General features: G+C 40.9%; 1 protein-coding gene across 1 annotated transcript in view; it reads right to left on the bottom strand.

Moving 5' to 3' along the window:
* Positions 1-2,896: 2,896 nt before the first annotated feature.
* The window catches only part of LOC126260276 (atrial natriuretic peptide receptor 1-like), an 875,013-nt gene continuing 862,371 nt past the window's right edge, over positions 2,897-15,538 (bottom strand). The window contains exons 12-13 of the mRNA XM_049957602.1: positions 3,029-3,130; positions 2,897-2,905 (exon numbers count right to left, since the gene is read on the bottom strand). Of these exons, the coding sequence (XP_049813559.1) occupies positions 2,897-2,905; positions 3,029-3,130 (111 nt within the window). The remainder of the gene's footprint in view (positions 2,906-3,028; positions 3,131-15,538) is intronic.

The following is a 15,538-nucleotide window of genomic DNA, read 5'->3' as shown; positions in this document are numbered from 1 at the left end:
TTATTACTGATACATCTTCTGTGTGAGCAGTCCTACTAATTAACACTCTTTTGAGTTGAATACCATTATGATTTGATTTCATTAGCTTCATTTTAGTTTTCTACTCGATGGATTGAAATATGAATCTGCACAATGTATTTATATGAGAGGTAGGCATAAAATTTTAATAATCATCTTTAAAGATAAAGTTACATAATTAATGTATTGTTTGTTTGTAAGTACATGTCATCCGTCAGTCCTGGTACACAATGAAATCCCATGCCGCAGTACCAGAGCATGCTGCTAGAGGATCAAAAACAAAATGACACAGTCTGCCAATAAAGTACTGTGTGGAAATTTATTTTATGCATTTGAAGAGGAAAATGCTGGTTGCTGGAAGTGTACAGGATCAATGCAGTGACACAGCGGTCATGTGGCACAGATGCAATCAGCATGGTCAAACATGTCAAAGTGATTAAGAACCAATTGGAAGACCATCTCTCTCTGAAGAACCATGATCTGCAAGAGAATTGGAGGCCCTGATGCTCAAAAGACCACCATATCACATTAAAGGTAATAGTGGAAAAAGTTAAAATCAGAAACAGATCAGTTCTCAACTTCTAATATGATATTTTGAACATCACTAAGGTCATCATCTGTTGGGTTTCATGACTGCTAAGAATCAATCAAAAAGGCCACAAAATTGAGGCAGCAGTGAGATGTTGCAGTTGTGTTATAGCAATCCACATAATTTGCAGAATGTCAAAGAAGTAGTAATAAATTACATTTTGGGACAGTTTGAATTGTTGTATATTTATTCACATTTCTCATTATATGAGAACCACCAGTGAAAATACTGACATCTTTTTTTAAAATCCCAGGGCATCTCTAGTGTCTGAAAATAAGAGTATAATATAGATCTTTTTCTCAAAAAAAAAAAAAAAAAAAAAATGCACTGGTAGTGCTCAGTTATCTTTCAAGTTATAGGTTCTACTGGAGGCAAGATGCCACCCAGTAAAGCAATTCCTCTACATATGTCTCAGATTTTGGGACCATTTTTATTCATCATGTCAGCCATGCACACTATAGATATAATTTTATGTTCATCTCTCAGAATTTCTTTCAGGGAGTTTGGTTCCTTTTCTAGTTCTAAACTATAGCTCTACTATGAGTAACTCTGATATCTACATGTAATATTTACTATTTTCTAATTATGATAAGAATTACTTATTTGAAACTGTATAATACAACCATGTTACACTTAATATGTTCAATTTTTGCTACATATTAGTTATGACCTTGATTAGCTATCATCTGATAATCGCCTAGTATGACTAACAATACCTGATTGTTAAAACTCTGGACAGTTATTCATGTAGATAAAATTATAAGAGGTTCATTGAATAAACTACAGGAAAGGCTCCCACTGACTTATAGCAAACTGACATGTGGAGCAACAATACTCACTGTAGCTTTCAAGCTCTTACCCTTTTTCCAATAACAGTACACACAAAACAAAAATTTACCTATAACCCACATCAACACATCTTTGTGCCAAAAAGGTGCTTTCTACATCAGAGTTAAATTTCATAACAAACTTCCTGAAAACATAAAAGCTATTACTGAGGTGAACACCTTTGGAAAATCTGTAAAGTCATATTTACAGCATCACTGCTTTTACTTCACTGAAGAATATTTAAATTTATGAGGTGTGCTATATAAATATTTAGTGTATAATAGTTAGTATATAAATACATGTATAAAGTGTATTATTGTAACCTTAAATCAGTATGCCTAGAAATGATTTTTTAAGCTGTACTTGTAACTTGACTCAGCCAGTGTCTTATGCAAAATATGCTTTTGTAGATAACAGGACCAATAAATACATCACAATACAATGCAATACATTCTCACACACAACCACACAAGACACCCAAATGCACACTCCCTTGGCCTCTTTCAACTCCCCACTGCCAGTTACTCCTTTTGTCTCCTGACCATCCAACCATAAATTTCTGCTCATTCTACCTTTGTTAGTTCCAACAACTCTCCTTTGCCCTTGCAAAATTCCAATGATACATTCTCATTCTGAAATTTTGTCTCACACATGATCTACCACTTAATGAGCTTACTGTTAAAATTGGCATCTCAGCCTGTCATCCATCCTACCACAAGGAACTTCACCTTTTCAATTATATCAGTCCCTCGCCCTCACCAACCTGGTCTTTCATAATCTTACAATGCTAACTCAGACCATACTTAGCAGCCTCTACTCTTTTCGCAAAATCCTTTTACTCTGTGACCACAACTTCATGAATACTATAACTACAATAGAAACTCTTTGGTCTTCCACAGTTGGATCAGCATTCCCAGCACCATCTGATGAAGCTATCAGAGCTAATCTTGTCACATGCCCACAAGGGATTCAGAAACTGTCCCAGCTTATCCTGTCTTATGCCTGCATGGGATTCCCCATAACCAAGGAAAAGCCTACCATTCTGATCCAATCACATCTCAACCCCTTACAGCTCCCCGATCATTCCTCGCCGATTTACTCTGCCTTCCACATCCCCAACGTCAAAACTCTTGATTCCTGCATAAATTTCAGTACTTTCTAAAGGACTCACCTTTAGACCCCATACTGCACTTGTGAAGACATTTCTTTCCTTTACTCATTATATGCTCTTTTCAAAAGAACCATCCTGGCATTTGCCTTGTGCAATTGAAGGAAATAATGGGAAACCTAAATCTGGATGGTTGGACAGGGATTTGAAACATCTTCTTTTTAAGTCATGTCCAGTGTGCTGTTTAACTGTTGCCTATACAACTCTTAAAGTTTATATTTTTAATGTAATGATAGTTTGTTTTTCAACGGAAAGCCTTAGAATTTTTATTGTTTTGAAGCACACATGGCATATCAGACAATCTACACAAGTCACCAAGTTATCAGCCTATCTGCATTTATCTTCTTTGAAAATTATGTCATACAAGTGAAAAGTACATCATAGAAACTAAATGTTTTTGAGGTGATGCATAAAAAGTTACTTACCTTGTAAATGCCAACTGTAGTGTACACATGTGCTGACATCATAGTATTGCAGGAGACAATGGATCCATGGGAACTATTAATTTTGTCTGTCAGCTCATTTGTCTGTGAGAAATAATAGAGAGATGGATACACATAAAAATTATTCATGTTCTGTAGACTTCTTACACTGGCATTGCTTCTAACACCATGTTTTGAAATATACTGCATTAATTTATATGCAACCACAATAAGCAGAATGCAGTCATATGTTTATCTGTCATAACACAACATTCATTGCTTGGTGATATTTAATAAACCACTGAAATTTTGTTTCCATAGAATCAATTCAACTGAAGAGTAAAAACAAATTAATTAAAATTCTACTATGCACAGAAAATTTAAAAATATTTGTTCATATAATAGAGGGAAACATTCCACGTGGGAAAAATATATCTAAAAACGAAGATGATGAGACTTACCAAACAAAAGCGCTGGCAGGTCGATAGACACACAAACAAACACAAACATACACACAAAATTCAAGCTTTCGCAACAAACAGTTGCTTCATCAGGAAAGGGGGAAGGAGAGGGAAAGACGAAAGGATGTGGGTTTTAAGGGCGAGGGTAAGGAGTCATTCCAATCCCGGGAGCGGAAAGACTTACCTTAGGGGGAAAAAAGGACAGGTATACACTCGCACACACACACATATCCATCCGCACATACACAGACACAAGCAGACATTTGTAAAGGCAAAGAGTTTCGGCAGAGATGTCAGTCGAGGCGAAAGTAAAGAGGCAAAGATGTTGTTGAAAGACAGGTGAGGTATGAGTGGCGGCTACTTGAAATTAGCAGAGGTTGAGGCCTGGCGGATAACAAGAAGAGAGGATATACTGAAGGGCAAGTTCCCATCTCCGGAGTTCTGACAGGCTGGTGTTAGTGGGAAGTATCCAGATAACCCGGACGGTGTAACACTGTGCCAAGATGTGCTGGCCGTGCACCAAGGCATGTTTAGCCACAGGGTGATCCTCATTATCAACAAACACTGTCTGCCTGTGTCCATTCATGCGAATGGACAGTTTGTTGCTGGTCATTCCCACATAGAAAGCTTCACAGTGTAGGCAGGTCTGTTGGCAAATCACGTGGGTGCTTTCACACGTGGCTCTGCCTTTGATCGTGTACACCTTCTGGGTTACAGGACTGGAGTAGGTGGTGGTGGGAGGGTGCATGGGACAGGTTTTACACCAGGGGCGGTTACAAGGGTAGGAGCCAGAGGGTAGGGAAGGTGGTTTGGGGATTTCATAGGGATGCACTAAGAGGTTACGAAGGTTAGGTGGACAGCGGAAAGACACTCTTGGTGGAGTGGGGAGGATTTAATGAAGGATGGATCTCATTTCAGGGCAGGATTTGAGGAAGTCTTATCCCTGCTGGAGAGCCACATTCAGAATCTGATCCAGTCCCGGAAAGTATCCTGTCACAAGTGGGGCACTTTTGTGGTTCTTCTGTGGGAGGTTCTGGTTTTGAGAGGATGAGGAAGTGGCTCTGGTTATTTGCTTCTGTACCAGGTCGGGAGGGTAGTTGCGGGATGCGAAAGCTGTTTTCAGGTTGTTGGTGTAATGGTTCAGGGATTCCTGACTGGAGCAGATTCGTTTGCCACGAAGACCTAGGCTGTAGGGAAGGGACCGTTTGATGTGGAATGGCTGGCAGCTGTCATAATGGAGGTACTGTTGCTTGTTGGTGGGTTTGATGTGGACAGACGTGTGAAGCTGGCCATTGGACAGGTGGAGGTCAACATCAAGGAAAGTGGCATGGGATTTGGAGTAGGACCAGGTGAATCTGATGGAACCAAAGGAGTTGAGGTTGGAGAGGAAATTCTGGAGTTCTTCTTCACTGTGAGTCCAGATCATGAAGATGTCATCAATAAATCTGTACCAAACTTTGGGTTGGCAGGCCTGGGTAACCAAGAAGGCTTCCTCTAAGCGACCCATGAATAGGTTGGCGTACGAGGGGGCCATCCTGGTACCCATGGCTGTTCTCTTTAATTGTTGGTATGTCTGGCCTTCAAAAGTGAAGAAGTTGTGGGTCAGGATGAAGCTGGCTAAGGTAATGAGGAAAGAGGTTTTAGGTAGGGTGGCAGGTGATCGGCGTGAAAGGAAGTGCTCCATTGCAGCGAGGCCCTGGACGTGTGGAATATTTGTGTATAAGGCAGTCTGGTGAGAAAAAAGGCGAAAAAGTGTTGGTTAGAGCTGGGCTATGTTGATCCTGTGGTTACACTTTCCACCTTCTAATACCATGTCACCCTCTCAACATCCCCACAACGACCCCATTAAGTTTTATTTACATTCCCTCCACAAACATGCCTTCACCCTAGCCAGATTACACTCCCATATTTTATTTTCTCAGGCTTGTCTGACATTTGGCATTACCCCCAAAGGCCTCACACTTAAAGTTCCCATCTCTGGCTGCAACCCTTCCTTCCATCAGTCCCTATACCAGTTCCAAACTGAACAATCCATTGCCCTCACCCACCTAATCCTTCACCTACACATCAACTCAGCCAATGAACACACCCGTCAACTCCTATCCTTAATAAAAGTCCTCAATCTTTCCTCTCCCACATCCACACCAGCTGTTCAGAGCATCCTCCTACAGGCCAACCGCAAATTAGAACAGCATGCCTCCCTCCACCTTAAAAAACTATCCAATCTCCTGGTTTCCCACCTCCGGAAAGGCAACTCACTCACCCTTCACAACCTTTCCAGCAAACCACAACCTCCTCTCATTGCACACAAACCCATTCTCTCCCATCTGCTCAATCTCCCACTTCCAGCTCCACTCCCTCCAAAACCTCAAAATTCCAATGAACACAACCAGGAACCACAACACCCTAATTCAGTAGTTAACCTTTCCTCCAAACCTCTCTCCCAATCCGAAACATCTGTCCTATCCAAAGGCCTCACCTTCAGCCCCACTCCCAGATTCAACCAAACAGCCCTCGTTAAAGATTTACTGTCCTACACTCGTACTCTCTGCTGGAAATATCACTTTGCCATGAAGAAAAATGATCCTAATCCTACTCCTAATGATCCAACTCCCCAAGACACTATCCAAATTGAACCCTGCCTGGAACAGTTCCGTCCTCCGTCACAGCGGGACCCACCTCCTCTTCCTCAAAATCACCCCCTCCAAACCTTCCAGGAATTTCTGACTTCCCGGCTTGCCTCTCAATCCTTCATAAAAAACCTTAATCCTACTCCCAACATCACCACTGCTGAAGCCCAAGCTATCCGTGATCTGAAGGCTGACAGTTCCATTGTCATTCTTCCGGCAGACAAGGGTTCCACGACAGTGGTACTTGATCGTCGGGAGTATGTGGCTGAGGGACTGCGTCAGCTTTCAGACAACACCACATACAAAGTTTGCCAAGGTAATCCGATTCCTGATGTCCAGGTGGAGCTTCAAAGAATCCTCAGAACCTTAGGCCCCCTACAAAAACTTTCACCTGACTCCATCAACCTCCTGACCCTACCGACACCCCGCACCCCTACCTACTACCGTCTTCCTAAAATTCACAAACCCAATCATCCCGGCTGCCCCATTGTAGCTGGTTACCAAGCCCCCACAGAACGTATCTCTGCCTACGTAGATCAACACCTTCAACCCATTACATGCAGTCTCCCATCCTTCATCAAAGACACCAACCACTTTCTCGAACGCCTGGAATCCTTACCGAGTCTGTTACCCCCGGAAACCATCCTTGTAACCATTGAGGCCACTTCCTTATACACAAATTTTCCACACGTCCAGGGCCTCGCTGGAATGGAGCACTTCCTTTCACGCCGATCACCTGCCACCCTCCCTAAAACCTCTTTCCTCATTACCCACAACTTCTTCACTTTTGAAGGCCAGACATACCAACAATTAAAGGGAACAGCCATGGGTACCAGGATGGCCCCCTCGTACGCCAACCTATTCATGGGTCGCTTAGAGGAAGCCTTCTTGGTTACCCAGGCCTGCAAACCCAAAGTTTGGTACAGATTTATTGATGACATCTTCATGATTTGAACTCACAGTGAAGAAGAACTCCAGAATTTCCTCTCCAACCACAACTCCTTTGGTTCCATCATATTCACCTGGTCCTCCTCTAAATCCCATGACACTTTCCTTCACGTTTACCTCCATCTGTCCAATGGCCAACTTCACGCGTCCGTCCACATCAAACCCACCAACAAGCAACAGTACCTCCATTATGACAGCTGCCACCCATTCCACATCAAACGGTCCCTTCCCTACAGCCTAGGTCTTCATGGCAAATGAATCTGCTCCAGTCCGGAATCCCTGAACCATTACACCAACAACCTGAAAACAGCTTTCGCATCCCGCAACTACCCTCCCGACCTGGTACAGAAGCAAATAACCAGAGCCACTTCCTCATCCCTTCAAACCCAGAACCTCCCACAGAAGAACCACAAAAGTGCCCCACTTGTGACAGGATACTTTCCGGGACTGGATCAGATTCTGAATGGGGCTCTCCAGCAGGGATACGACTTCCTCAAATCCTGCCCTGAAATGAGATCCATCCTTCATTAAATCCTCCCCACTCCACCAAGAGTGTCTTTCTGCCGTCCACCTAACCTTCGTAACCTCTTAGTTCATCCCTATGAAATCCCCAAACCACCTTCCCTACCCTCTGGCTCCTACCCTTGTAACTGCCCCCGGTGTAAAACCTGTCCCATGCACCCGCCCACCACCACCTACTCCAGTCCTGTAACCCGGAAGGTGTACACGATCAAAGGCAGAGCCACGTGTGAAAGCACCCACGTGATTTACCAACAGACCTGCCTACACTGTGAAGCTTTCTATGTGGGAATGACCAGCAACAAACTGTCCATTCGCATGAATGGACACAGGCAGACAGTGTTTATTGGTAATGAGGATCACCCTGTGGCTAGACATGCCTTGGTGCACGGCCAGCACATCTTGGCACAGTGTTACACCGTCCGGGTTATCTGGATACTTCCCACTAACACCAACCTGTCAGAACTCCGGAGATGAGAACTTGCCCTTCAGTATATCCTCTCTTCTCGTTATCCGCCAGGCCTCAACCTCCGCTAATTTCAAGTTGCCGCCACTCATACCTCACCTGTCTTTCAACAACATCTTTGCCTCTTTACTTCCGCCTCGACTGACATCTCTGCCGAAACTCTTTGCCTTTACAAATGTCTGCTTGTGTCTATGTATGTGCGGATGGATATGTGTGTGTGTGCGAGTGTATATCTGTCCTTTTTTCCCCCTAAGGTAAGTCTTTCCTCTCCCGGGATTGGAATGACTCCTTACCCACTCCCTTAAAACCCACATCCTTTCGTCTTTCCCTTTCCTCCCCTCTTTCCGGATGAAGCAACCGTTTGTTGCGAAAGCTTGAATTTTGTGTGTATGTTTGTGTGTCTATCGACCTGCCAGCGCTTTTGTTTAGTAAGTCTCACCAACTTTGTTTTTTAAAAATATTTATTCACATATATACAGGCGACTAATTCATATTTTCTTTCTTAACACTTTACATTCCTATGAATATTCATGTTCTGAATTCAACTGTCATTATAAGGAACAAAATATGGATCCCATTGCACAATGCTGTCAGAAAAAAATAAAAGTTTTGGAATACTATGAAAACTGTACAAGAATACTATATGTTCAGTTTGTCTATATTGCCATAATTTTTAACTGAATCCAAACTCTAAGATTAATTTACATTCTTTTAGTCTTCTTTATTATATGGATACACTTGATGCAATTCAAGGAGACATTTATCTTACTAGTTAATGTAACAAAATAAATACATGAAATTGTCCCCTTAGTGAAAATGGGGGAACATTACGAGATGGTAAGGTACCACCAATTCTGAAGGAAAACTACTACATAAGAATACTCTCTATTCCAAATAGCTTCAGAATAGAACTATTTGAAATTCACAATGTTTTTCATGTTGGCCAGTTGGATGTGCAGATATTAGTTATGTATACAGAAATATATGCATTTCTTGTGCAAATGGGATAGAGTTCTGGGCCCTACCTTCCCTGAATTTGCTCTGATTTAATACTTCTTCCTTCTCCTGTAATTAGATACTGACCACCCTGTGAAGTATCTTTGTAAATTCCACAAATTTCCAAATGAAATCTTCTTTTGTACAGAATTACAAATACTGGAACAATTTACTAATGTATCTCCTATCCTGTTTTGTAACAACACAAATATTCAAAAAGCAGTGATAGCATATCAAGTACCAGTATATATACATTCATTGTAACAAAAATGTGTGAGATACTTGTATGTTCACTGAGCAAGGTGGCGCAGAGGTTAGCACACTCGACTCACATTCGGAGGCCGTCGGTTCAAACCTGCATTCAGTCATCCTGATGTAGGTTTCCTGTGTTTTCCCTAAATTATTTCAGGTAACTGCCGGGATGGTTCTTTTGAAAGGGCACAACTGAGTTCCTTCCCCATCCTTCCCTAACCCGATGGGTCTGATGACCTTGCTGTTTGGTCCCCTCTCACAAATCAATCAACCAACCAACCAACCAACCAACTTGTATGTTAAAAATAACTATGGTTTATTCAGTGAAGAATACTTTTTTAGAACAGTACTTTTTAAAGAGACTGACACGATCTGTGAATATTTTTCCTGTTCCCATTGTCTATATATGTTGCATCAGGACAAAAGGTAAATGAAGTAGAGATAACATTCATTGAGCAGCTGGATGATGTGCAATGAACAGAATTTAGGAGAGAGTAAGCAAATTTAGTTTATAAAAGTTATTTGTTCATTGTTCTGGAAAAGGGGCATGGGGGGGGGGGGGGCTGAGCTGTAATGCAGCCCCATTGTGAGTGCTGTTCTCAGGCATGGGATGAGTTAGCTGACATTTGTAAGCAGCTGGAGATCACCCTGTTAAGCAACTGTAAGCTGCTGCAAATGGGTGTCTTGGCAGGGCTGCTGAGGGACACCAACCACAGATATAAACATTACCTCTTTTCCATAGATAAAGGAAGTACAGAATCTGTTGTCACAGGTCCAGTTGACTGTGAGTGGTATGTCAGTAGTAGGTCCAGGGGTGTGTACAGGGGAAGCAGGGACCTGAGAGATCTCAAGAGTGTCACATTCATCCCTTAACCAACAAGTATGAGGTGCTGTATCTCACTGAGCCTGAAAATCAGCTACTATGACACACTTCACCTATTAGGAATCCTGTTGTCTCTCATGTCATGGGGAAGCAAATGGAAGAGATTATAGATCTGTAATCATCAGCAGTTCAAACATACAGAAAAGCAATGTTATTTGTCAGAGGGATGACACAAAGTTATGGGAAGGAACTCCTAGTGCACTCTTTGTGCAGTCTGTGTCTAGAAGCCCAATTAAATGCTTAAGGGGCTTTTCCAGCAGTCATTGAGCAACCAGCACATAATCACGTGCAGATCTAGGCCCACATAACAAACAATGCCTGTTGTCCGTGCTCCAAGGTGACTGGTCAAGTGACTGCCAGAGAAGGTTGAGAACTCTATCCTATCAATCCTATAAATGGGTCAGGGCTTCAGTAAGAGAACATGGGGTATTAGTGTATGATACAGTGAAATTCCTCCTACAGACGAGAATATCAAAATCCTAGTGATTATCTGCCACAGCATTTGCAACAAAGTGCTAGAATTTGAAGTGCTCCTCAAAAGGAGCAAAGCTCACATAATACTGAGTAGAGAAAGCGACCTAAATTCCAAAGTTCACAACAGTGGGGTAAATCTAAGGGTATATTGAAAGGATAGGCTAATTAGAAGCGGAAATATGTAGTCGGCACAGCAGACAAGAAACTGAAATCATCTGAGATCGAAATTGAAGTTGCATGTGAGCCGATTTACACTCAGTATCAAGGCTTGGGATAGATTTATAATTGGATCCTTCTACTGACCAGCAGACTCATCATCCAATGTACCCAAAAATCTTTGACTACCTCATATTGCCAGTGGGTATGTTCTCTAGACATATCGTCATTATTAGAGGAGAGTTAGTTTGTCCAATGACTGAATAAAATAATTACAGTTTTGAAGGTGGAGGTCATGGTAAAATATCCTGTGAATCAATACTAAACACCATCTCTGAAAACTGTCCAGAATAGGTAGTTCTGAAGTGCAGTCAAGATGGACGATATCAGATCTAATTGTCAGAAAAAACCCTGATCTCTTTGAGAATGTCCATGTTGAAATTAGTATCAGGGACCATGAGGTAGTTACAGAAAGAACAACTGCCAAAGTACCAAAGCCAACTAAAACAAGAATAATGATTTATATGTGCAGTAAATTAGATAAAGAGGCAGTAGTATCTTATCTCTTGAAGCAACTTGAAACATTTAGCTCTGGGTGGGTAGGTAGGAGCATGTAGAGCAACTATGGCTCATGTTTAAAAATATTGTTGAACAAGCATGTATGCAGTAAGAAATATATCTAGCAGAATAGCTGATAATGACAATGACTCTAAATGGTATACAACCTTTGTAAAGAACCTTCTAAGTTAATGTTAGGTGTAAAACAATGAATAGGACTACAGATAGAAATACACCAAATGAAACACATTTCATTGTTGAAAGGGCAATGCAAGAAGTCTATAAATACTACCAAAGCAGAATCATCAAAAAGCCTCTCACAAACTCAAAGAAATTCTTATCATATGTAAAGGCTGTCAGTGGGACTATTGTTAGTGTTGAGAGACACTCTAAGGATGACACAGGAACTGACATTAAGGACAACAAGAAACAAGCAGAAATACTGAATTCAGTTTTCAAATGTTCCTTTACAGAGGGAAATACATGCTACCTCAGTTTAATTGTTGCATTACTGCAAAGATGAGTGATGTACTTATTAGTGTTAGTGTCACTGAGAAAAGAACTAAAAATACTAAACTTAAACAAGGAATCCCTGTCAGATTCTATTCAGAATCTGTAGCTGAGTTACCTAGTATTTTAACAATAATATACCACACATCCCTTGAAAGCGAACTGTGCCCAATGAATGGGAGATAGCAAAGGTCACACCCACTTACAAGAAGGATAGCAGAATTATTCACAAAGCAATCATGCAGGCTCACTGACATCTATTGTTATAGAATCATGAAACATAGACTGAGCTCAAACATAATCACGGGCCTCAAACAGAATAATTACGAGGGTTGTTTTTTAAGTAAGGGCCGTTTTTATTAAAAAAAAAAAAAAAAGATACAAGTACTTTTGTAAAACAACTTTTATTTTCTGATTCTACACACTTTTACCTATTTTTATACATAGTTGCCTTGTTTATTTAAGCACTTGTCATACCGTACAACTAAGTTTTTAATTCCCTCTTCAAAGAAATCGGCCGCCTGCTCCGACAGCCAAGAGTTCAAGGCCGCTTTCACTTCATCGTCATCATTGAAGCGATGCCCGCCAAGATGGTGTTTCAGGTACCAGAAAAGGTGAAAATCGCTAGGAGAAAGGTCGGGGCTGAATGGTGCATGGTCCAAAACTTCCCAGCCAAAAGAATCAATCAAATCCTGAGTCTTTTGAGAGGTGTGAGGCCTAGCGTTATCGTGCAGGAGCAAAACTCCTTTTGTCAGCATGCCGCGCCTTTTGTTTTGAATTGCTCTGCGGAGTTTCTTTAGAGTTGCACACTAGGCATCTGAGTTGATTGTCATTCCTCGTGGCATAAAGTCCACTAGCAAAACACCGCGCCGGTCCCAGAACACAGTTGCCATAATCTTGCGCTTTGACAACGTCTGTTTGGCTTTGACCTTGACGGGTGAGGTTGTGTGTCGCCATTCCATCGATTGTCGCTTGCTTTCGGGAGTGATATGGGATACCCATGTTTCATCTCCAGTGACAATTTGACTCAACATGTCATCCCCTTCTTCCTCGTAACGAATCAAAAAGTCCAGTGAAGTGGCAAATCTCTTCCCTTTGTGCTCCTCTGTGAGGAGTCTGGGTACCCACCGAGAACACAGTTCCTTAAAGTTTAGGTTTTCAGACACAATTTTGTACAAAACCGATCTTGAAACTTGTGGAAATTCCAAAGAAAGAGTGGAAATTGTGAATCTTCTGTCCTCACGAATCTTTGTTTCGACTGCAGCCACCAAATCATCAGTGATCACAGAGGGCCGGCCTGGGCGTTCTTCGTCATGGACGTTTTGACGGCCATTTTTAAACTCTCTAACCCATTGACGCACTTTACCTTCACTCATTGCATTCAAGCCATAAACTTCTGTTAACTGATGATGAATTTCTGCTGCTGATAGGCTTCTCGCAGTCAAAATACGTATCACTGACCGTATCTCACACGCGGCGGGCGATTCAATAATCGTAAACATTATAAAGTAGCACAGCGATGCGTACACGTCAGCTACAGAGCTGCAACTTGCATCAGTGTGAACAGGAAGGATGCCGGCAAGTGGTGCGGTGGCTTGTTGCAGCGTCCGCGCGAACTACGGGACTATACGCGCGAACGGCCCTTACTTAAAAAACAACCCTCGTACTACATTCATGTCAGCCAGCATGGATTCTGAAAAAAAATCAGTCACACAAAATCTAACTTCTATTTTTCTCACTTGGCTACCTGAAAGTATGAATCAAGGCAATCAGGTAGATGTAGTATTTCATGACTTCCAGGAAGCATATGGCTCCAAACCATATCAATGATTATTAAAAAGAAGTATGATCATATGGAATATCACATAAAATTTATGACTTGACTGAGGATTTGTTGATAGGGAGGACGCAACTTATCTTGGATAGAGAATCATTGACAGCTGTAGAAGTAACTTCAGATGTAGCACAGGGAAGTGCATTGGGAGTCTATCTGTTCATGTTGTACATTATTTATATGGTGGACAATATTAATAGCAACCTCAAACTTTTTGCGGTTATCTACAATGAAGTGCTATCTGAAAAACTTGCACAAATTTTCAATCTGGTCTTGATAAGATTTCAAAGTGGTACAAAAACTGGAAAGCTCCTTCAATTTTTCAGAAATATAAAGTACTGGACTCACAAAATGCAACAACATACTATTTTAATACTGCAGCATAAAGGAAACAACAGAAATTTGTCATCTCATACAAATATCTGGTGTTACAGTTTTTAAGGATATGAAATACAATGATCTCACAGGGTAGGCAGTTGACAGACTTCCAGCAGTCCAATACTGGGAAAATGCAACTAGCCTACAAAGGAGATTGTTTACAAAATACTTGTGCAGTCCATCTTAGAACACTGCTCCCATAGGAACTGTGAAGACAAGAATAAACTGGTGGGCAGAGGGTTTTAAATAATCATTATTCCAATTCCCAATTTGTAAATGTAATGGAAAAAACCCTAATACACGATGAAGTGGGGATTAGCCACTGCCATGCACTTCACTGTGGTTTTCAGAGTATAGATGTATGCATAGAATATGTGTAGGAACACAAACTATGTGCAGTAGGGTAGTCTGCATAATTGTCTGTGGGGCATGTTATCGTATCAATATCACTATGTGTAAGGCTCACACATAGAGGTAGGAGATCATTGCAGGTATTACTGATTTTGTTGATTCTAAGATGCTAATGATGAATTCATTTCATAAATTATGTCAGCTGGAATATTTGAACTAACCTAAGAAGAAGTCAACAACAGTTGCAACTCACTCGCAACAGTAGGTAAAAATTCACTCATCATACTCTGCAGATCACACCAAGGAGAACTTCAGGGATATGGAACAAATCATGGTATATATTAAATGAGGCAAAGACATCATCGAAACTTAATATGTATATTTCATTACCAATAAACAATCACCAAACTGCCTAATGCCATTCACACTTACACCATATAAATTTAATCAAGTAAATTAGTAATAAAGTTGGTACTTTGAAATATGCTACTGTCTCCTCAGTTTTATTCAACAGCTGCTGTTTATCAGCTGTTAGTATCTTAATATTTACTTGATTAAAATGATATTTGTGAAATAAAGCATTTTTTTACATCTACAAATACTATTTGTCACACTACTACTACTTGCACTTTAGGTAACATAAATTTTCGACCCTCAATCTAGATATACAGATAATTTTTAGAAATAGACTAATGAGGTATGTTTTTAACTTTCTTTTGAATGAAGCAGAGATTATCAATTTCTGGCTTTATGTGAGAGGTGAGCATGTTGGCTATCTTGCCACCACAGTAGATAAACCCATTCTGAACCCTAGGCAGGGAGGCAAAGTCTATATGGGTACTATTTTTTTGTCTTATATTGTGGCTGTGTATATCACAGTTTAATTGAAATTGATTTTTATTAACTGTGGAAAAAAACCACTAAAGAGTAATAGATTGAGAAGGCAGTGTAAGTTCTGAAAGGTACTTAAAAACGATCTGAGCTGTATGCTGAGGTTGTATTTGGATCCTTGATTAGTACACTCATGTGATCAGCAAATATTACTTTTTCTTTTTCTACAGATGATCTTCATGCCTGAGATTCCCTCTACTTTCTGT

The sequence above is a fragment of the Schistocerca nitens genome, chromosome 5 (assembly GCF_023898315.1).
Source record: "Schistocerca nitens isolate TAMUIC-IGC-003100 chromosome 5, iqSchNite1.1, whole genome shotgun sequence".
Taxonomy (NCBI): Eukaryota; Metazoa; Arthropoda; class Insecta; order Orthoptera; family Acrididae; genus Schistocerca; species Schistocerca nitens.
This window is presented reverse-complemented; position numbering and strand designations above follow the sequence as displayed.